A 23,285-nucleotide genomic window follows, 5' to 3' on the forward strand; every position below is an offset into this window, starting at 1 on the left:
GAATATCATCATCTAACATATCATCTAAATCATCATCTACGCCAAAATTTTCTTGCATTCGCTCATAATCTACATTTAAATTTTCAGGTGAACTTTCAGAAATATGTGTAAAGCTACTAAAAGAACCAACACCACCTCTTGTTCTTTTGGAAGTTTTCTTACTACCACCTCTACTAGTTCACGCTTTTTTGGCCGCTCTAAGTGAATCCATTATGCAAATTAAAGTAAGAAATTAAAGTAAGAAATTAAATTAAGAAATTAAATTAAGAAACTAAATTAATAATTCTAAATAATAAAATAAGTGTACACCAAATAAGAGAAAGAGATGGAACGAGTGTACCGGGATTCCAGATGCTGCACTAATTTGAAGTTTTGATATCAAAAATAAAATTTCAATTGATAGACCGAAACTTGATAGTTGATAGTTGATACTTTATACTTGAATACTTGATAACACACTTCACTTGAAAACTTGATATTTGATAATAATAATTATGTAATGTCTAAACTAAATAATTGATCAAACTTGAAATAATAAATAATTGAGAATTTGAGAGTTGAGAATTTAAGAACTATAATATCAAGAGAGAATTGAGAGTTTGAGACTTGAGAGAGAATTAGAGTAGTAAGAGAGTGAATTGTGAGAAAAAATGAAGAAGAAGGGGGGCTATTTATAGATTTTAAAAGGTTAATAATATAATTGTTTAATTATTAGGGGTGGGGGGCTATATTTTTAATTGGGGGGGGGGGACCGAAATGGCCATTTTTGCAAAATCTGGCCGTTCCCCAATGGTCATTTCTCAATTTGACCGTTGGGAATGGTCCAATTAATTTTAAAAAAAAATTCCAACGGTAACCGGGCTGCTAACGGGCTGCAGCTCGCTAACAACCCGTTAAGGGATGTCGGGTTACGCGGGTTCGGTCCACCGCTAAGCTGAACGTGTTCGTCCAAAACCAGGTCCCCCTACCAACCCGTCCCAGCCCGCCCTATATGCTACCGTACCGGGCTAAATCGGGCTGACCCGGGATGAAGCGGGTTGAAAACGGGTCAGCCCGGCCCGATTAACACCCTTAGTTCAAGGTCATGCCCTTTAGCTTGACCAATGCACCTGCCACTTTCCAAAGCCTAATGAATCGCGTTTTCAAACCTTTTTTGAGAAAGTTTGCGTTGGTGTTCTTGATGATATATTAATTTACAACCCTACATTAGAAACTCATGCATTTCATCTTAGAATAGTGCTAGAAGTACTACGGAAGGAGGTTAGAGGTGAGAAGAGAGAAGAGAGAATTAGGTTGAGAGAGAAATCAGTTAGAGAGTTGTAACTGAATTTACCAGAAATTGCCTAATCTTTCCACTGTAACTTCTGCGTATTAATACTCTTCAATAAGTTGCTTGTGGACTGAATTGCTTATGGGCTGAATTGTAGTTGGGCCTACTCTAATCTGCCTCTGCTAGCCCAATAGCACTAATACTAAGACCAAATTGAACCCAATGAATTAGGCCTGATCCACGTGTCTGACATAAGACCCCCCAATACCGAAATATCTCCCCTACTTTCCTGATTCATTCACCCTCAGACATTACAATCCCTACCTCTCCAAGAACGACCTTGTCTTCAAGGTCTTTGTTGAGCAATAAAATTGAGTTCTCTGATTTAGGGTACAGTCACTTCATTTAGGGGAGGAGGATGCTACATGGGAGGATTGAAGTTATATCAAAAGCAGATTTCCTGATTTTATTGCTCAACAAAGACCTTGAGGACAAGGTCGTTCTTGGAGAGGTAGGGATTGTAATGTCTGAAGGTGAATGAATTAGGAAAGTAGGGGAGATATTTCTATATTTGGGGGGGGGGGGGGTAGGGGGGCTTATGTTAGACACGTGGATCAAGCCTAATTCATTGGGGGGGGGGGGGGAGGGGGGCTTATGTTAGACACGTGGATCAAGCCTAATTCATTGGGTTCAATTTAGTCTTAGTATTAGTGCTATTGGGCCAGCAGAGGCAGATTAGAGTAGGCCCAACTACAATTCAGCCCACAAGCAATTCAGTCCACAAGCAGCTTAGTGAAGAGTATTAATACGCAGAAGTTACAATGGAAAGATTAGACAATTTCTGGTAAATTCAGTTACAACTCTCTAACTGATTTCTCTCTCAACCTAATTCCCTCTTCTCTTCTCACCTCTAACCTCCTTCTCTTCTCTTCTTTCAGGTTATCATGAAGTAAATGTAGTTTCCATTGTAGAAGAAACATTATTGTAATTCCAATTATATTACAATCAATAAAGAAATTCTACTTTTCTCATTATCTTCTTCTCATTCTCTATTACACATTCTAGTTATTACAGTATTATATTACAGAAAGTGGAGAATTATTTTTTCCCATTTTGCAAAGTGCTAATGGAAATTAAAAGAAAAGGAAGATAAAAATTCAACTAACAAATTGCTTAATTTCACAAATTCTCCACTATATATTGAACGGGAGAAAATTAAATTAATGTTTTGTGGAACAAGTTGACAGTTTAACTTTTATACACCTAAAACATAACTAGTGGCCTTATATGCCATAACAAGTGAAACTAGTTACTGAAAAATTAAGACAAAAAATCTGCTGCGACAAGGTATGTTAATTTATATTGATAGTGTAAAAATTAGTTATATTACCCGCGCGCATAAGTTAAGGGCCTTACAAGTTATGATCAAAGTGCTATGATCCCAGCGTCTGAAGAAAACTTGGCTAAAGTATAGTATTAGTTTAAGGGATAAAGTAATATAACTTGTAGATTCTTAGTACGTTTTGAAATTATATGTTCTCTAAGCTCTGAGATATATAATATTTCCTCAATTATTATTAGGTCAAAGGAAAAAAAGATACAACACAGCTTGAAGACAGACAATAGTTTTTCAGACTAATTAAATAAAGATACAAAAATATAGTAATAAATAGATAGGTCAGATATAACATATATAGATGGCAACAAAAAGAACACGTATGGAACTCAGATCTAATTAAGTCCTATCTTAATGCTTAGATCTTCTAATTTCTGAACTATACCCCAATTTCATCTTCTACCAACTACTTTATTACTAGGCCAAGAGGTCCCCTAGACAGGAAAATTAACTTAAAACTTTCAGAATTTATAAGCAGATAATTTTCCTTTAATATACTACTGGGAATTACATAAAAATGATTAGAAAGCTCAAATGCTTTTGTGGTTCCAGCAGATCTGGTGGCTGAGCGTTCAACCAAACCAAGTATTTCTGGCACAAAGTTTTAATATGTATGTGAAAAAAAGAAACTACACTTTCAATAAATATTAAATCAGAACTCATAATATCAAAAATACAATGAGAGTTCAATGCTAAAAATCTTAAAGGTTGAACCCATCAAAATTTAAATGTTGGATCCGGTGCTGACTAAATTCTAAGTTGGCAAATAGCAGAAAATACAACGTAACCAATCCAAATATGATATATCTCAAAAAGCTAGATCCATAAATCAGATAGTAATTTTTTTTATTATGCTTGTTGTTTTCATACACTTAAAAATATATCCGTAATGGTAAAAACCGCACCTATCAATCCCTATGAATTATGTACATGAAAAAGGCAAAAATACAATGGATTTGAAAAGGGCTTATATTCAGGATACCTTTTCTTTAAAATCATGAAGGGTAAGAAGAGAGCAAATGAGAAGGAATACATAAAGAATCCCTCCAAACCCTAGAATGCAACCTTAGAATTTCTTTAGTTTTCTCCTTTGTCCTTGGACTAGTATCCACTTGAAGCACCAAACACAACTTTGACACAACTCCAACTTGCAACATTTCTTGTAGAACTTTACTTGTCGCTGAGAACTTAGATATTGAACAAAGAATTCTCACTGCTCTATCACTTGCCACATGTGAAACCCTAAGAATTTTCTTTGAAACAATTGCTATTCCTGCCGCATGGCTTAATAATTCTGCCCTTCCTTCAGCACAACTACATAAATGATCCAAAACTGCAAGTATCAATTCACAACCCCTTCTTTCTTTTGTGTCAAGAAGAAGTTCAATTAGTGCTAAAACTGCTCCATTTTCAGCTGCTTTAATTCTATTTCTGCCCCATGGACATAATTCAACTAGAATCTTGAGTGCTGCCTTTGTTGCTTGTTCGGAAATTTTATCATTTAGTATACCAACTATAGCTTTAAAATATTCTGGCTTTATACCAATTAATTGTGCTGGATCAGCCACATTGAAAGCAGATTTTAGTAACATTATCGCATAGGCTCGAGATTGGAAATTCCCACATTTCAAGAAATGAAGTAAAGAATCCAAGAATTGCTCATCTTGGGAAATGAACTTTTTCAACTCTTGATCTGAAGGATAAAGATGAAAAAGAATATTTAAAGCTTCATCACTTGCCTTTGTGAATTCTGAATCTTCAACTAAAGCCACTTCTCTTTTATTAATCATTGATGCTAAAAAATCAACAACCCCAGCTGACTCCAAACACTTTTTGTTACTCTCATTTGCATGTGCAATTGATCTAAGTCTCCTAAGGCATTTAAGTTGCATTTCGGGACATTTTTTGGCTTCATTTAGGATTTTGACAACATGGTTTTTGTGAACTTGAGGTTTTGGAGTTGGGATCCGTTGGATGCCATGAGAAGAATTTAATATGCACCAAGATTGGATCAGACGGCGGAGATTGTGATTTGGAGTGAGATCTGTGATTTGTAGTTCTTGTTTTGTGACAGGACAAGTTGTGTGTTTGCATGAAAATAGCCATTTTTCTATGTTTTCTCTATCATAGGTAATTCCACTTGAGACTGTAACTGGATCCCTCATTACTTCCATTGAGATTGGACAAAGAAAATAGGAAGGAATTTCAACTTCTTCCATTTTATCTTTTGGAGTGATTCGAATGTATTGTTTAGGAGGATTAATGGACAAAAATGTGTAGTGAAGGGATGAAGATGGAAAAAATGTTTGCAATGGAGTTTTGGAAAAAGAGATGTATATATATGTGTGAAGAGAAGAAGTAATTAAGAAGGGTCCATGCAAGTTGATTAAATATGAGAAAGTCAACACATGGAAATTCAGAAGAGAGAGAGATAAAGAAACAAGGAGATAGGGGCTCTTAATGGACTTTTTCAAGATTTTGGAAAAATAAAATTGAATTACTATATAATAATAGGAAGATGAGGAAATTTACAAAAAGGGAAAGATAAATGACGAAATAGGGAAGCAGTTTAGCTAAGTTGCAGCATATTTCTGAACTACGTGAAATGGAATTAGACAAAGTATAATGGCACTTACAATATTTGAAAAAGGTTGAAAATTCATAAATTTAATGTTATATATGAACTTTTTGCCGAATAACCATCACACGACTTGATTAAAATTATCGCTATTTTACGCTTTCGCATATATTAAAATATACAGGATCTCTTCGACAGTAGAGAATGATAAACTTTTTACCTATCTGAAATATCATATTTATAATATATGTTCGGATAATAATCTATAAGTATTACGAGAACTACGTTAGCTAACGATTGTTATTCCACTTATATATAGCAAAGTTATTGTGGAGTCATTAGAATAAAGTTTATTGTTTCTAGCTTATAAAACTGTAAATTTATGCTATAATGCACAAATTAAAGTATGTTCCTCAAACTAAAATATTCAAAGTATTCTCTCCCTATTATGTAATTAACACCAATACATAAAAATAAATACTCAATAAATAGTGGAAAAGCTCAAAAGAGACGACTAAGAAGAGAGAAGAAAAATTAATTTAAGGCATGAGTCGCACATCGGGGAGGACGTCGGTGTTGCATTGTGTGCCAAAGGCTAAATAATGTCTACCTTTTGACCTTGTATAATTTATTTAGTACTAGTACTTAGAGATGTACCAAATTTCCAATATACCAAGTAAAGTAGTGCTATTTTATTTAATTTAAAATCTGTCTTTCTTAAATGTAACAACGTGAACACATGCTGGATGTCGACAGGAGCCGATGGGCCAATGTGGGGTTCTTCCGCACTTTTTGGTTGCTGCCTGCCTCCATCTTTGATTATATACTCGGATTCAAAATTGATTTTACCACATTTTATACGTCGAATGTATTAGATGCACTTCTGATATTTCTAATTAAGGTTAAAAAGATGTATTCCTACCGCACTCCTCGCAATACTCTTCAATATGGACTAGTTTTTATTTTATTTTATTTGGACATTTTATATTCAAAATTTATTGATTCGCTTTGAATTTGCATAAGAAGAAATAAAACGTTTTCCATCAAGATTTTTTATTTTATTTTCATAACTATGCTAATACAATAATTAAAAAGACTTGTTCCCTAAATGACTGCTTTAACTGTGTTCAGAAAAATTGAAATATGAATGAGATCCACATATGTCATTATTGTATGGCCGATATTAGTACAATAAGCGAAGTGACGCCTTCTTCTTCTGCAGCGCCACGCATAATTAGCTCATGTAAAGACAGAAGATAAAAGCTCGAAAGAAATAAAGCCTATTACATTAACGAAGTGGTCAGACGCATAAGGAAAGTGCATGTTCGTAAGATTTTAGTCGGAATGCATGGATAAGTCAATTAATCTAAAAATAGATGATTCCATCTAAAATACAATAGAAACAACCTTATTCGACTGCTCGTTTCGTATCTTGTAGAAAGAATAAACTTGAATATAAAAAGGTGGAAGAATCCCTAATCTATCAAACTCCTTAACAATACCCTTAGATATATATAGTTATTACTATTGTGTGCTATTCGTCTTATTACTCTAAATATTTTGTTTATGATATATTAAATTCTCTAGCTTTGGCAGAACATGGTCTAAAATACGTTGTTAGGAATAAGTTGTTGTTTTTATTAACCATATGCATCCTCACGCCGGCTACTTCGTAAGAAAAATGGTATTGCTTGCTAAAGAGAAAAGATACTCATAATTAAATGAAATATTCCGTTAGTTCTATTGTATTTGACAACTTTTGTTTAGGAAAATATTGATTGTCAAATACAGGAAAGTTTTAAAATATATTTTTCCCCATAATTGCATTGTCAACAAAGTAGGGAATTGTCCAACTAACTTTTAAACTTGAACTCGTCACATAAAATCAAGATTTCTCGTGGCAGCAACCAGGGGCGGAGCTAGATCGAGAGTCCCGAGTGGGTTCAGCCGAACCCAGTAACTTTGGTTCGAACCTGTATTTATCTTAAAAAATTCATAATTATATACTCCCTCCGTTCCAGTTTATGTGAACCTATTTCCTTTTTGGTCCGTTCCAAAAAGAATGACCCCTTTCTAAATTTGGAAGAAATTTAGCTTAAACTTACAATTCTACCCTTAATGAAAAGCTTTTATAACCACACAAATACTTTGGGCCCCTTTTTAACTTGTTTAGGACCACAAATTCCAAAAGTCTTCATTTTTTCTTAAACTCCGTATCCAGTCAAACAGGTTCACATAAATTGGAATGGAGGGAGTATAAGTTATTAATTTAGAATTCAGTAGCTTAAAAAGATTAGAATTCTAAACCCATAAGCTTAAAATTCTGACTCCGCCTCTGGCAGCAACAGTAGTGGTTTCTCTAGAAAACAATAATTGGTTGGATTATCACAATTTTCTCAAAAACAATTCTTTTTATCCCTTTAACTAATATTTTGCTTATATTTTGCAGTGAAATTTATTATTCCCATCAAACTGTTTCTTTCCTTTCCTGACACTGGGCCTCTCCCATAATTACCTGTGGTCTGTGGACATAAAGTTTATTTTGACAAATTCTAAAGATCTGGTTTCTTGATTTGGTCCATTACAAAATTAATGGTTCCACCTATCTACTTAATTTTGATGGGTAAAAGAATTGACAAGCTTCCTATTTATTTTATGTTTTTTAATCTTTTCTTGCTTAACTTAATGCAACTTTTTATTAAGTAACGGTCAAGTAATTAGAGAAACTTCAGGTTTGAGTTTGATGATTTCCAAAAGAATGGGGTAAGTAGCTTAGGTTAGAAATATTCTCATGGAAAATTAATCAAGTCAAAGACAAGCCCCTATTCATCTGATCTACTAAATAAATAAACTATCAGCAGCTTATTTCGAGGGATATTCCTGATAGACAACCCCTGGGTTAATTAAAGTAAAGTCAAAGCAATTCACTTTCTTTAACTATCCGTTATCCGGTACTTACTGTCCTGACTAGTTCATATTTGCACGTGCTTAGGGGGGGCTCATTTAAAGAGAAAGCTCTCTACTAAATATTTTCCCGTTCTCTAGGCTCGAACCTCAGATATGCGAATAATAATAGAAAAATCTCATCCATTCAACCATCCCTTGGTGGTATCTGAATTCCTTTATGAGGGGGACAACTTCTTCATAACTTGAATTTTCCGAGTTTTCACTTTTCGGGAGAACGAAACCTAATAATTTATTAGGTACTAAAATGTCAGTGGTAAATGAAAATGAGCAATAGCTATAGAAATTCTTGTGGTTGTAGGAGCACAAGAAGGGGTATTGAATTATCCAGAAAGCCTTTGCAAGTATTGAACATAATTTAATAATTTAAGTGGCTGTAAAATTAGGGTAGGATCACAAAGTCTCACCACAAATTGGTACATATAGTCATTATGTTAGGATGAACACTAGAATACATTGATGAGACAATCAAATCAAAGTTTGAACAAATTTCTCATCTTCTGCAAGAGAAATTCACATTACTAATATTTCATGTGTCATATGTACTCCTTCAACTTTCCATAAGTCTGACATACTCTACTAATCTGTAACGTTTACAAATTTCAAGAATTTAGTTTCTTTATTTTTTAATTAAAACTTAATAGTATATTTTCTCTATCAAATTAACTTTTTAATAATTTTATTATTTCTTCCACAAATATAAATACAATACAAAAATTAAATTAATATTTTAAACTTTGTGCCCAATCAAATCGTATTACTACATAAAAAATAGGATGCAAATACACTTGTGTTTTTGTTGCGGATATGGGTTTGGATGGGGTAATTGGGAGGAATGGCCCTTTGTGACATGCAACCCGGTTCGATCCCCGATAACGTCAAAAATTAGTGACGTCATGTCCTACGCCTCTATGTCACGACCCAATTTTTACCATAGGACGTGATGACGCCCAACGTCGTTGTTAGGCAAGCCAATAGAGGACCATCAACTTAATTATACATTTTTATGATTTTGAAATCATGAGTTTCATTAAGTAAATGAAATTTAGTGTAGAAAACCATGGAGACATAAAGTATCAATGAAGCATGCAGCGAAATGATGATAATATCACTTACAACCATAATAATCTACTAGAAATATTCTAAAACCCGTTGTCACAAGTGAATGAGCATATACTAAGAAGTACAATATTACTACAACATCTATCCGGAATATAAAATTGACATGATAAAATAAATGAATAAGATGGGGACTCCGTGTGCTGCGGATCATAACATGGAATGCAGCTCACCACAAAGTCTCCTCAGCAGCTGCGCCTATTGCCAAGATGACCACCAAATGTACCTGTCTCAGCACCTAAACAATCAGTACAGAAGTGTAGTATGAGTACGTAAATCAATACGCACCCAGTAAGTATCTAGCCTAACCTCAAAGAAGTAGTGACGACGGGTCGACATCGACACTTACTAATGGTCCAATAAATCAAGTATAACCAAAGTAGAGAGGTATGAAACATGGCAAGTAAAACAGTGAGAACAAATATATGTAAATAACACGATCCTCAACAGAAGAAGAAATACGAAGTCCTCAACAACCAGATACTACTTCGAATGGAATAACGGTCAACACCAGATAAAAGGTCACATCTCAAGTCACGAAAACTCATAGGTACACTGACTCCTTATCAAATATTACGCACGATTCAACCGAGGCGAGCGGCCCGATCCCATAAGAGTAATGGAACGATTTTCTATCGTGGCGTACGGCCTGATTCCATAACAATCGTGTACACTGCCTAGGTCGAACCGCCCGAACCATAGATGCATCTCAGATATATTGCCGAGGTCGTACGACTCGATCCATAATAATGCTACTGAGGTGGTCAGCCCGATCCCATAGGAATAGTAAAAACTTTGACGGGTCACTGGCCCCACTCACGAATATATGTGTGAGTTATGAAGTTCAAAAAATGCTCGGACAAATACGTACAACGCGAGATAAATTTGTAAACGAAATTATAAGTTCCACAGCTAACCAAGTAGCTCGTCAAGTCTCTAAAATAACAAGGTTCAATACTCAATACAAGTCTAGTCTCAAGCTAAAATGCAAATTAAGGCATTTAAACAGGCAACAATAGCTCAAATAATACGATTAAAGCATGACGTGAATCTAAATCTACCTGTACCTAATCAGAAATTCTAGCATATGCACAGACACTCGTCACCTCATACGTCCCACAACATGTAGCCTATAACAAATATAATACCTACGGGGTAAATTATCCCTCACATGGTTAGATAGGAGACTTACCTCGCTCCGAAATCCGATAATTGACTCCAACGCCTCTCGAACACCTCAACAAATGCCAAACGATCCGAAACTAGTCAAACAATGTGTAAACCAATCAAAATTACTCAAAGACTCGTCATTTAATCAATTATAAATAATCTCCAACTCTACACGAAAGGTCAACAAAGTCAACCCCGAGCCTACGTAACCGAATTATGAAAATTCTCGAAGATAATATTACTCATTGTACCACAAACTCAAATACAAAATTTTATTCCCAATTCCATGTCTAATTTTGAGGTCAAATCCAAAAATACACTTCTAGGTTTCCTTCGAAATTCCACAAATTCTACCGAATTCATTGTAAAAATTCATATATAATCAATGTATTTAACTCACAATAAGTGAGAATCACTTATTTTATGATAGATGATGAATATGGCTCCTCAAAATTGCCCCAAAATTGGCTCCAATGTGAGAAATGAGATAAAAATGAGCCAAGTCCCGATTTGTATTCTTATACAGTGCCCATGCATCCTTCTTTGCGATCGCGGAAGTACACTCGCGATCGCAAAGGCAAAATCTATAGCCGCCCAAAGTCTTCTTCGCGAATGCAAGTAAAGGCTCACGAACGCGATGCTTTGCCAAGCCAGACCAATGCGAACTCTCGCGAAGGCCAAATTTCCAGACCCAGCTCTCTTCCGCGAACGCGGTCCGCCAGTCGTGAACACGAAGCACCTCAGCCACCAGCCTTCGCGAACGCGTCTCCTCCATCGCGAACGCGAAGCAAGATATACCTCCTGCTTAAAATTCTTCTTCACGAATGCATGCTCTCCACCGCGTTCGGGAAGGACAACACCAGAACCAGCACCAGTAGTAACAAAACAAAGGGAGCTGGTCCAAAATTATGTCGAAACACCCCCGAGGTCCCCCAGACCCCTGTCCAATTGTACCAACCAGTCCAAATACCTTATCCAAACTTATCTAAAGGCTCGAAACGCCACGTATAACATCAAAATTACGAATCGTCGATCAAAATTCTTCTTTTAACTTACAAATATTCAAACTTTGTCGAACGCATCCGAATCACACTTAAACATTTCGGATCATATTCAAACTTCCCACAGAAGTTCCAATCAATAAAATAAACCTATCCAATGTCGCAAAACACCGGCCGGAGTGGAGACAACACCAAAGTCCATTGTAAGTCAAACTTAACTAATTCAAAAACCTTCAAAAATGTAACTTTCAATAATAAGCATTGAAACGCTCCCTGACCATCCGATACTAAACCCGAACATATGCCTAAGTCCGAAATCACCTTGCGATCCTATAGAAACCTCCAAACCCCGATTCTGAGATCGCTAACTCAAAATTCCATACCTTGGTCAACTCTTACAACTTAAAGCTTTCGAATTGAGAACAATTCTTTCAAATCAACTCCGAACTTCTCGAAAAGCAAAACCAACTACACGTGCAAGTCATATTACGTAAAGTGAAGCTACTCAAGGTCTCAAACCATAGAACAACATGCTGGAGCTCAAAATAGCCGATCGAGTAGTTACACTTTAATTGAAGGTGGCATGGCCATTATCAATAATAAACCCAACAAAGGTTGAGATCAAATCTCACAAGGAGTAGTTATGTGTTAAGGTGCCAAAGTGTGTGAAATCTTAATAATTTTTAATGCAATCTCCAAATAAAAGAGTGTTTGTTTAATTACTTCTAAAGTTAATTATAAAATTATTACTAAAACTAGGCTAAGAATTTTATCGAACACATTGAATACAAGTAAAAATAATTTATTTCTATAGAGAGTGGGACCGAGGTTGTTACCTCAATATGACATAATTAGTTCATGATATGCTTAGCTTGCCTAAATACTTTAAGATTAGTGATTGTAGTTGATTCTCCCTTGCCGGTATGTTTGTCTTAAATATTGTTGTTCCCTTGCCGGGAAGTTATTATATTGCTTTGTTCCCTTGCCGGGATTCCTTATAATTTTGTGTTGGCTTGTAAATGGGATCAGGTGGTACGCCTACCACGAGATATGATGAAATGGGATCGGGTGGTACGCTTACCACGAGATATGATGAAATGAGATCGCGTGGTACGCCTACCACGAGATATAATGAAATGGGATCGGGTGGTACGCCTACCACAAGGATATGAGAAATGGGATCGGGTTGCACGCCTGCAACGAGATGTGAACCGAAAGTGTAAATTGTCTTTGTTTTCCTTATCCTTGATAGAAATTGAATTTTTGGTTTATTGATAATTCTCTTGAGATTATGTTTTATCTGTTAGTCCACGAAGCTTGTTTCCCCTTTCCCAGCTTTAAATTATTTGTTCTAGTTTATTTTCTGCTGTATATATATATATATATAACTGCACAGGTTTATCTGGAGTCTGGTCTTAGCCTCGTCACTTCCTCGCCGGGGTTAGGCCAAGCACTTACCAGCACATGGGATCGGTTGTGCTGATGCTACACTCTGCACTCTGTGCAGATACCGGAGCAGTACTGGGGCAGCAGTAGTAGTTTGGGAGCCAGCCTTCAGTCCACAAAGATCTCGAGGTAGTCCTGCAGGCGTCCGCAGGCCCGGCGTCTCTTCTATTCACTATTATGTTCTGTTATCATTTGTATCCGAGACAGACTGAGTTTCTTTCTTTCATACATTTTGTATGTAGTAATCATAGACAGTCCGTGAATGGTGTGGCACCAGTTTCTGGGTAGAGACATATGTTGGCTATTAGTAACGATTTGGTATTATATTTGTCTAAGTCTTCCGCTTAAATTTTCTTCTTCCGCTATTATTTCTCTGTTTATCACCTGTTATTATCAGTGAGTAAAGGTATTAAAAATGAAAAGGGTTAAGATTTCTAATTTCATGGCTTGCCTAGCTTCTACGAGTAGGCGCCATCACGACTCCCGAGGGTGGGAAATCCGGGTCGTGACAAGTTGGTATCAGAACTCTAGGTTACATAGGTCTCACAATGCACGGACAAGCTTAGTAGAGTCTGAGGGATCGGTGAGGAGACGTCTGTATTTATCCCCAGAGGCTACCGAGTTAGGAAAAACTTCACATTTGTCCTTCCTTATCGTGCGGTTTGGTTTCTCAATACTAATCGAATTCCTACTTTGTTCCGATCAGTAGCCCGAGCCCCCAGCAGCGACTCCCACGAAGGGCAGAGGGCGAGGCCGAGGCAGGGGCAGAGCCCAGCCCAGAGCAGCAGCACCAGCAGTGGAGCCTCAGGTTGACTTTGATGACGAGGTTCCAGCTCCAGCAGTTCCGGTGGGCCCAGCTCAGGTCCCAGAGGGGTTTATTGCCATCCCAGTTCTTCAGGATGCTCTTCCGTCTAGTGGGCCTCATGGAGAGTGTCACCAGGGCAGGTTTACTTCCTGTAGCACCAGCCGTCTCTCAGGCTGGAGGAGGAGCCCAGACTCCTGCTACTCGCACTCCGGAGCAGGTAGCTCCCCAGTTTCAGACTCCAGCAGCTCAGCCAGTTGGAGCAGTTCAGCTGGGTGTGGTAGCTCAGACCGGCGATGGTGCAGCTATGTCTGCCGATGCTTTGTGGAGATTGGACAGGTTCACCAAGCTCTTCACTACTACTTTCAGCGGTGCATCTACTGAGGATCCCCAGGATTATCTAGACAGCTGTCACGAGGTTCTTCGGAATATGGGGATAGTTGAGACCAACGGGGTTGATTTTGCCACATTTCGCTTGTCTGGATCCGCCAAGACTTGGTAGAGGGATTATTGCTTAGCTAGACCAGCAGGATCGCCAACCTTGACCTGGGAGCAGTTCACGCAGCTATTTCTGGAGAAGTTTCTCCCTATCACACAGCGAGAGGCCTATCGGAGGCAGTTCGAGCGCCTCCAGCAGGGATCCATGACTGTCACCTAGTACGAGACCAGATTTATTGATTTAGCTCGCCATGCTCTTATTATACTTCCCACTGAGAGGGAGAGAGTGAGACGGTTCATTGATGGACTTATTCAGCCGATTCGTCTTCAGATGGCTAGAGAGGCTGGGAGTGAGATATCTTTCCAGGAGGCGGCCAATGTGGCCCGGAGAGTTGAGATGGTTCTATCACAGGGGGGTGGTTATAGGGCAGACAAGAGACCCCGTCAGTCAGGAAGATTCGGTGGTGCCTCGTCTGGAGGCAGGGATTCGTATGATAGAGGTCATCCTCCTAGGCCCTTTCAGTCAGCACTCCAGGTTTCTCACGGTGCCTCAGGTGGCCGTGGTTCTCACACGCAGTATTCTGATCAGCAGCCCTATAATGCACCACCAGCTCCTATCAGTGCACCGCCGTTCCAGAGTTTTCGGGGTGGTCATTCAGGTCGCCAGGGTCAGTCTCAATTTCCTTAGCCGCAGCGTTCAGGTGGATGCTATGAGTGTGGTGAGTATGGTCATATCAGGAGGGCTTGTCCGAGGTTAGTGAGTACTCAGCCGCAGCAGCAGGCTTCCCGTGCTATGGTTCAGGCACCAGGTGTTCCACAACACGCCCAGCCAGCTAGAGGTGAGGGTAGAGGTGCTAGAGGTGGAGGTAGAGGTGCTAGAGGTGGAGCTCAGACCGCTAGAGGTGGAGGCCAGCCAGCTGCAGGCCGTCCCAGAGAGGTAGATCAGAGTGGTGGGGCCCAACCCCGATGTTATGCTCTCACAGCTAGGCCCGAGGCTGAGGCTTTTGATGCAGCTATCACAGGTACTGTTCTGGTTTGTGATAGAGATGCTTCAGTGTTATTTGATCCAGGGTCCACGTACTCGTATGTGTCATCTTATTTTGCACCGTATCTGATCATGCCTAGTGATTGTTGGAGTGCTCCTGTTTATGTGTCTACACTGGTGGGTCATTCCATTGTGGTAGATCGAGTCCATCGTTCTTGTATTATGGTGATTGGGGGTCTTGAGACTCGTGTAGATTTATTGCTTCTGGACATGGTTGATTTCGATGTTATATTGGGGATGGACTGGTTATCACCTTACCACGCTATCTTGGATTGTCATGCCAAGACTGTGACCTTAGCCTTGCCGGGTTTGCCTCGTTTAGAGTGGAGAGGGACTCCTATTCATTCTACCCGTAGTGTCATTTCTTATGTGAAGGCTCGGCGTATGGTCGAGAAGGGGTGTTTGGCCTATTTGGCTTATGTTCGCGACTCTAGTGTTGAGGTCCCTCCTATTGATTATGTGCCCGTTGTTCGGGAGTTTCCTGAGGTATTTCCTTCAGACCTGCCGGGTATGCCACCCGACAGGGATATTGATTTGGCTCCGGGCACTCAGCCCATTTCTGTCCCGCCGTATCGCATGGCCTCGCTTGAGTTGAAAGAGTTAAAGGAGCAATTGCAAGACTTGCTTGAGAAGGGTTTCATTAAACCCAGTGTTTCACCTTGGGGTGTGCCGGTGTTGTTTGTTAAGAAGAAAGATGGGTCAATGAGAATGTGTATTGATTACCGGCAATTGAACAAGGTTACAATCAAGAATAAGTATCCGCTGCCGAAGATTGATGATTTGTTCGATCAGCTTCAGGGTGCCAGGGTATTTTCAAAGATTGACTTGAGAACTGGCTACCACCAGTTTAGGATTAGGGCATCTGATGTCCCTAAGACAGCTTTCCGCACTGGATACGGGCATTATGAGTTCTTGGTTATGTCATTTGGGTTGACAAATGCCCCAGCAGCTTTTATGGACTTGATGAACCGAGTGTTCAGGCCTTATTTGGATTCATTCGTGATAGTCTTCATTGATGATATATTGAAATATTCCCGCAGCCAGGAGGAGCACGAGCAGCACCTTAAAGTGGTTCTTCAGACTTTGAGGGATAGTCAGTTATATGCTAAGTTCTCCAAGTGTGAGTTCTGGTTGAGTTCAGTTGCATTTCTGGGTCATGTTGTATCAGCAGAGGGTATTCAGGTGGACCCAAAGAAGATTGAGGCAGTCAAGAACTGGCCTAGACCAGCATCAGCTACAGAGATTCGAGGTTTCTTGGGATTGGCAGGCTACTATCGTCGGTTCGTGGAGGGGTTTTCATCTATTGCAGCCCCGATGACCAGATTGACCCAGAAGGGTGCCCAGTTCAGATGGTCGGATGAGTGTGAGACGAGCTTTCAGAAGCTCAAGACAGCTCTGACTACGGCACCGGTGTTGGTCTTGCCCACAGGTTCAGGGCCTTATACAGTTTATTGTGATGCATCTCGTGTTGGACTTGGAGCAGTGTTGATGCAGGATGGCAAGGTCATTGCCTATGCTTCGCGGCAGTTGAAAATTCATGAGAAGAACTATCCGGTTCATGATTTGGAGTTGGCAGCCATAGTTCACGCATTGAAGATTTGGAGGCATTATCTGTATGGCGTGGCATGTGAGGTATTCACGGACCACAAGAGTCTTTAGTATTTGTTCAAGCAAAAGGAGTTGAATTTGAGAGAGGAGGTGGTTGGAGTTGTTGAAAGATTATGATATCACCATCTTATATCATCCGGGGAAGGCCAATGTGGTGGCCGATGCCCTGAGTAGGAAGTCAACCAGCATGGGCAGTTTAGCTTATATTCCGGTCGGTGAGAGACCGCTTGCTTTGGATGTTCAGGCTTTGGCCAATCAGTTCGTGAGGTTGGATGTTTCTGAGCCCAGTCATGTGTTAGCTTGCACAGTCGCTCATTCTTCATTATTGGAGCGTATCCGAGATCGGCAGTTTGATGATCCCCATTTGTGTGTCCTTAGAGACACGGTGCAGCACGGAGGTGCCAAGCAGGTTACCATACGTGATGATGGAGTTTTGAGATTGCAGGGCCGAGTCTGTGTGCCCAATGTGGATGGTCTTCGAGAGTTGATTTTAGAGGAGGCCCACAGCTCTCGGTACTCTATTCATCCGGGCGCCGCGAAGATGTACCAGGATTTGCGGCAGCATTATTGGTGGCGGAGAATGAAGAAGGATATCGTTGCATATGTGGCTCGGTGTTTGAATTGTCAACAGGTCAAGTACGAGCATCAGAGGCCCGGTGGTTCATTTCAGAGGATTGAGCTTCCCGAGTGGAAGTGGGAGCGGATCACTATGGACTTCGTTACTGGACTCCCACAGACTCGGAAGAAGTTCGATGCAGTGTGGGTCATTGTTGTAGGCTGACCAAGTCAGCACATTTCATTCCTATGGCAGTCTCCTACTCTTCTGAGAGGTTAGCTGAGATCTATATCCGGGAGATTGTTCGTCTTCATGGTGTGCCTGTGTCTATCATTTCGGACCGAGGTACGCAGTTTACCTCGCGTTTTTGGAGAGCAGTTCAGCGAGAGTTGGGCACACGGGTTGAGTTGAGCACAACATTTCATCCCTGGACGGACGGGCAGTCCGAGCGGACTATTCAGATTTTAGAGGATATGCTCCGAGCTTGTGTTATTGACTTTGGAGGCTCGTGGGATCAGTTTTTGCCTTTAGCGGAGTTCGCCTACAACAACAGCTACCAGTCGAGTATCCAGATGGCTCCTTATGAGGCCTTATATGGTAGGCGATGTCGGTCTCCCGTTGGATGGTTTGAGCCGGGGGAGGCTCGGTTGTTGGGTACGGATCTGGTTCAGGATGCCTTGGACAAGGTCAGGATCATTCAGGATAGGCTTCGTTCAGCTCAGTCCAGCAAAAAAGTTATGCCGACCGCAAGTTTCGAGATTTGGCTTTCATGGTCGGTGAGCGAGTATTGCTTCGAGTGTCACCTATGAAGGGTGTGATGAGATTTGGGAAGAAGGGCAAGCTTAGCCCTAGGTTCATTGGTCCGTTCGAGGTTCTTGATCGAGTGGGAGAGATGGCTTATAGACTTGCGTTGCCGCCGAGCTTATCAGTCGTGCATCCAGTGATTCATGTGTCCATGCTTCGGAAGTATCACGGCGATCCATCCCACGTATTAGATTTCAGTACTGTCCAGTTGGACAAGGACTTGTCTTATGAGGTGGAGTCAGTAACTATTCTAGACTGGCAGGTTTGTCAGTTGAGATCGAAGAGTTTTCCTTCTGTTCGTGTTCAGTGGAGAGGTCAGCCTCCTGAGGCATCGACCTGGGAGTCTGAGTCCGATATGCGAAGCCGTTATCCTCATCTTTTCCCCGACTCAGGTATTTCCTTCTTCTGTCCGTTCGAGGACGAACGGTTGTTTTAGAGGTGGAGAATGTGATGACCCAAAAGGTCATCACTTTTCTTAAATTGAATTCTGTGTTTTCGAGGCCTTGAAAACCTCATTTATCATCACCTTGATTTGCGTGCGCAGTCCGGGCGCGTAGCCGGAAAGCTTAAATATGATAATCTGTGAAAAATGGTAAAATTTGGTTATAAAATGAGTTAATTTGACTTCGGTCAACGTTTTGGGTAAACGGACCCGGACCTGTGATTCGACGGTCCCGGGGGGTCAGTAGGAAAATATGGGACTTGGGCGTATGCCCGGAATCGAATTCCGAGGTCCCAAGCCCGAGAAATAAAATTTTAAAGAAAATTGTTTTCTGGAATTGTTTAAAGTATTTTGAAATGAAATTTGCTCAGAACATGATGGTATCGAGCCCGTATTTTGGCTCCGATGCCCGGTACATGTCTTATATATGATTTAAGATAACTCTGTGAAGTTTGGTAAGAAACGGAGTCCGTTTGACGTGATTCGGACCTTAATTGCAAAATTAATGTTTAAAGAAGTTTTGAGAAAATTTCATTGATCTTGAGGTTTAATTTGATGTTCATGATGTTATTTTGATGATTTGACTACACGAACAAGTCCGTAGGATGTTTTTGAGGTGTTGTGTGCACTTGGTTTGGAATTCCGAGGGCTCGGGTGAGTTTCGGGTTGGTTCCGGGATATTTTAGGCTTAAAATCAGAGCTGTTGCAGGATCAGGGAAGTGGAAGGCCTCTGAACAGGCCAGTGCGGTCCGCACGATATGGACTGCTGCCGCGGAGGAGCCTGTGCGGCCGCACTAGTTTTCGTGCGGTCCGCGGTGAAGAGCATTCCACTGGTCTGACTTCGGAAGCCTATATCTTTTGATATACAAGGAATTTTGAGATGATTCAAAAACGAAAGTTGTAGCCCTTCGTGTCTAGTTTCCAGAAAGGTGAAGAAATCACAATTTGGACGTCTGTAGAGAAAGTTATGGCCAAAATCCTAAGACCTGTCACTGCAGAACCCAGGGAAGCCTGTGCGGCCGCAGTTGATTTTGTGCGGTCCGCACAGGGCATCTGAGCGCAGTATATTTAGACGGGATTTTCAGTTATTTTTCATTTTTCAAAGCCCCAAAAACATAAGAGGCGATTTTTCAAACAACCTTTCTTCTCCAAATCAATTGTAAGTCGTTTCTAACTAGTTTTCTTCAATCATTAACATCTTTTAACATGATTTCAACTTCAAATCAATGATTTTCACTGGGAGAATTGGGTGTTTTGGGTAGAACCTAGGCTTTTCAAAAAATGGGATTTGGACCTCGATTTGAGGTCCGATTTCAAAATAAATTATATATTTGGGTTCGTGGGGGAATGGATAATCGGGTTTTGGTTCGAACCTCGATTTTTAACCACGTAGGCCCGGGGGCGATTTTGACTTTTTGGGTAAAACTTTGGAAAATCCATTTTCATGCATTCAAATTGATTCATTTAGCATTTATTGATGTAATTAAGTAACTTGTTACTAGATACAAGCGAATTGGCAGTGGGATCAAGGGGTAAAGCTATAATTGAAACTTGAGTTGTGTTCGAGGCATCGAGGTAAGTTTCCGGTCTAACCTTAGCTTGAGGGATTAGGAGTTGTGTCCTATTTGCTAGTTGCTTCTTGTTGAGTACGACGTATAGGCATGGTGATGAGTATCTATACGTTGGTGTCGAGCATGACCGTGAGTCTTGAATTGATAGTTATTGTGTTCTTGAATGATACTACGGGTGTTAAAATTGATGGTATCCGATATTGAGCAAAGATTTAGTTTATTTTCGTGGACTTTACTTATGATTGAGGATTGGTACTAATTGAGCTGAGTAGGAGCTGAGTTAGGATTGGTTATAACTGATTCTCCTTTGCCGGTATGTTTGTCTTAAATATTGTTGTTCCCTTGCCGGGAAGTTATTATATTGCTTTGTTCCCTTGCCGGGATTCCTTATAATTGTGTTGGCTTGTAAATGGAATCGGGTGGTACGCCTACCACGAGATATGATGAAATGGGATCGGGTGGTACGCCTACCACGAGATATGATGAAATGGGATCGGGTGGTAAGCCTACCACGAGATATGATGAAATGGGATCGGGTGGTACGCCTACCACGAGATATAATGAAATGGGATCGGGTGGTACGCCTACCACAAGGATATGAGAAATGGGATCGGGTGGTACGCCTACCACAAGGATATGAGAAATGGGATCGGGTTGCACGCCTGCAACGAGATGTGAACCGAAAGTGTAAATTGTCTTTGTTTTCCTTATCCTTGATAGAAATTGATTTTTGGTTTCTTGATAATTCTCTTGAGATTCTGTTTTATCTGTTACTCCCCGAAGCATGTTTCCCCTTTCACAGCTTCAAATTATTTGTTCTAGTTTATTTTCCGTTGTACATATATATATATAACTGCACAGGTTTATCTGGAGTCTGGTCATAGCCTCGTCACTACCTTGCCGGGGTTAGGCCAGGCACTTACCAGCACATGGGGTCGATTGTGCTGATACTACACTCTGCACTCTGTGCAGATACCGGAGTAGTACTGGGGCAGCAATAGTAGTTTGGGAGCCAGCCTTCAGTCCACAGAGATCCCGAGGTCGGCGTCTCTTCTATTCACTATTATGTTCTGTTATCATTTGTATCCGAGACAGACTGAGTTTCTTTCTTTCAAACATTTTGTATGTAGTAATCATAGTTAGTCCATGAATGTTGTGGTACCGGTTTCTTGGTAGAGACATATGTTGGTTATTAGTAACAATTTGGTATTATATTTGTCTAAGTCTTCCGCTTAAATTTTCTTCTTCCGCTATTATTTCTCTGTTTATCACCTGTTATTATCAGTGATTAAAGGTATTAAAAATGAAAAGGGTTAAGATTTCTAATTTCATGGCTTGCCTAGCTTCTACGAGTAGGCGCCATCACGACTCCCGAGGGTGGGAAATCTGGGTCATGACAGCGAATGTGTACACAGTCACGATGATAGACTAAGTCGGGCCTAAAGCAAGCTGCGAATATTCATTTTAGAAACCGTAATCATGTCATGCGAACGTGTACACAATCACGATAATTTGATTAGAAAGCGTCTAAAGCATTTTTAGAATATTGATCAATTCACTGAGTCACTATTGGGAAACTTTGTTAGAATCTATACATTTGTATTACCACAAGGTGGAACAGTCATAAGCATTTAAGTATCCCAGTTATGGATTTCAACAAATAAAAATGGAAGTCGAAAATAAGGGACGGGTCTATTACGACCTTAAGTTGCTAGGCAGTATGCTGCGGGGCCCATTTAATTTGCACGAGAATAACAACTAAGTTATCCCTTGCGAACCAGAACTTTCACATAACAATCCAAACCAGTAGAAGAATATTAGGATTTGCACAATTAATTTTAAACCATTAACTACTCTTCACAATTAATCTTGTCACTACTTAAAATTACATCATGCTATTAACGTGATAATCAGCATATTCCAGACGTACTCATGTGCATCACAAATTATTGCAATCAGAATCTAGGTAGATGAACAAAACTCAACATAAGCTAACCAAATCTCATTCATAAATTCAAATAAGTACAGAAGGGTGAATGTTTACATACCTACTTGGGTTAAAATTGACATTCGAGGAATCCAAAACAAATAAAGGCCAAATTGACAAGTTGGAAATCAATCACACCTTAAGTAGCTGCAAATTTCTTCAGTATTCGACTAAATACAAAGCCTCCAAAGAACTGAAAATCGGCAACTCAAACGGAACCTCCGATCCAGACCTCAGAAACCCGCCGAAACCGCGACAAAACTCAACAACGGGACTCGTCGTGAACTCAAACCACTCAAACAAACTCCATTTGGAAGAGCGAAAATCCGAAACTGGAAAGACGAAATAGAATTTTTTTTTTTTTTATGTGTTCTGTTTTATGGTTGTCTTGTGAGTTGGTTTTGGATGTTAAAATAGTAAAAGAAACTGGTTTTTTATTGGAGCTTAGGACAGAAAGGAGACGGGAGTTTTTGCTTTCTCTGTTTTCGACGTCTCCTTCCCAGGTGCCCTCTATTTCGTCTTCTCACTCCATGGACCGACGGCCATGGTGGTTGCCCGACTTCCGGCCAGATCCATCACCAGCGAGCCTAAAGGGAGACGCGAAATGGGCTAGCGGCTGCTCTCAAGTGAAAGAGAGAGGGCGCTGATGGACAGGAGAGGACGGAGAATATTTAATTTGCACCAAAATGGAAACGGGATGTGGGTGTGTTATGGTTGGAGACGAAAAATCCAGAGGGCTGAAGGGTTCTTTTTGTTTTGTGTTCCCGGAAGAAGATGAAAGGGGAGGGGAGTTCCTTTTTCAGCGGCTCCTCCGCCTAGGTCTAGGGGTTTTTAGGTCTTGTATATGTGTATAGGGTGCTAAAGGTTTGGGCTTTTTGGGTTAATGGGTTAAGAAATTGGTTTAATTGGGCTAAAAGCAAGACAAAAATTAGTCCAAAAAATTAATTCTATTCCCTCCTCCCTTTTTTGTATGTAAAAATAATATAGCAAACAAGATAAACTATTAAAAATACTAATTAATCTTACTTATGAAAATAACTATTAAAATAAAATTAACCGTTAAAACAAACCTATTTTTTTGGTATTTT

The 23,285-nt window shown here is 40.0% G+C and overlaps 1 protein-coding gene and 1 long non-coding RNA gene across 3 annotated transcripts; both read right to left on the reverse strand.

The window, feature by feature from the left end:
* Positions 1-3,433: 3,433 nt before the first annotated feature.
* Positions 3,434-5,012, reverse strand: LOC109220159 (E3 ubiquitin-protein ligase PUB23-like). Its single transcript, XM_019384623.1, has one exon. The coding sequence runs from the start codon at positions 4,883-4,885 to the stop codon at positions 3,662-3,664; it is 1,224 nt and encodes a 407-aa protein (XP_019240168.1). The 5' UTR covers positions 4,886-5,012; the 3' UTR covers positions 3,434-3,661.
* A 4,272-nt stretch (positions 5,013-9,284) lies between these two features.
* Positions 9,285-23,037, reverse strand: LOC109220160. 2 transcript variants are annotated; one of them, XR_002067039.1, is made up of 2 exons: positions 22,259-23,037; positions 9,285-9,553 (listed from the first exon to the last, which is right to left on the reverse strand). It is a non-coding gene; the product is annotated as an uncharacterized LOC109220160 (long non-coding RNA). The 2 variants fall into 2 exon arrangements; XR_002067038.1 differs by having other exon boundaries at positions 9,285-9,565.
* Between the last annotated feature and the right edge of the window lie 248 nt (positions 23,038-23,285).

This window comes from Nicotiana attenuata, unplaced genomic scaffold (assembly GCF_001879085.1).
Source record: "Nicotiana attenuata strain UT unplaced genomic scaffold, NIATTr2, whole genome shotgun sequence".
In the NCBI taxonomy this organism is placed as follows: Eukaryota; Viridiplantae; Streptophyta; class Magnoliopsida; order Solanales; family Solanaceae; genus Nicotiana; species Nicotiana attenuata.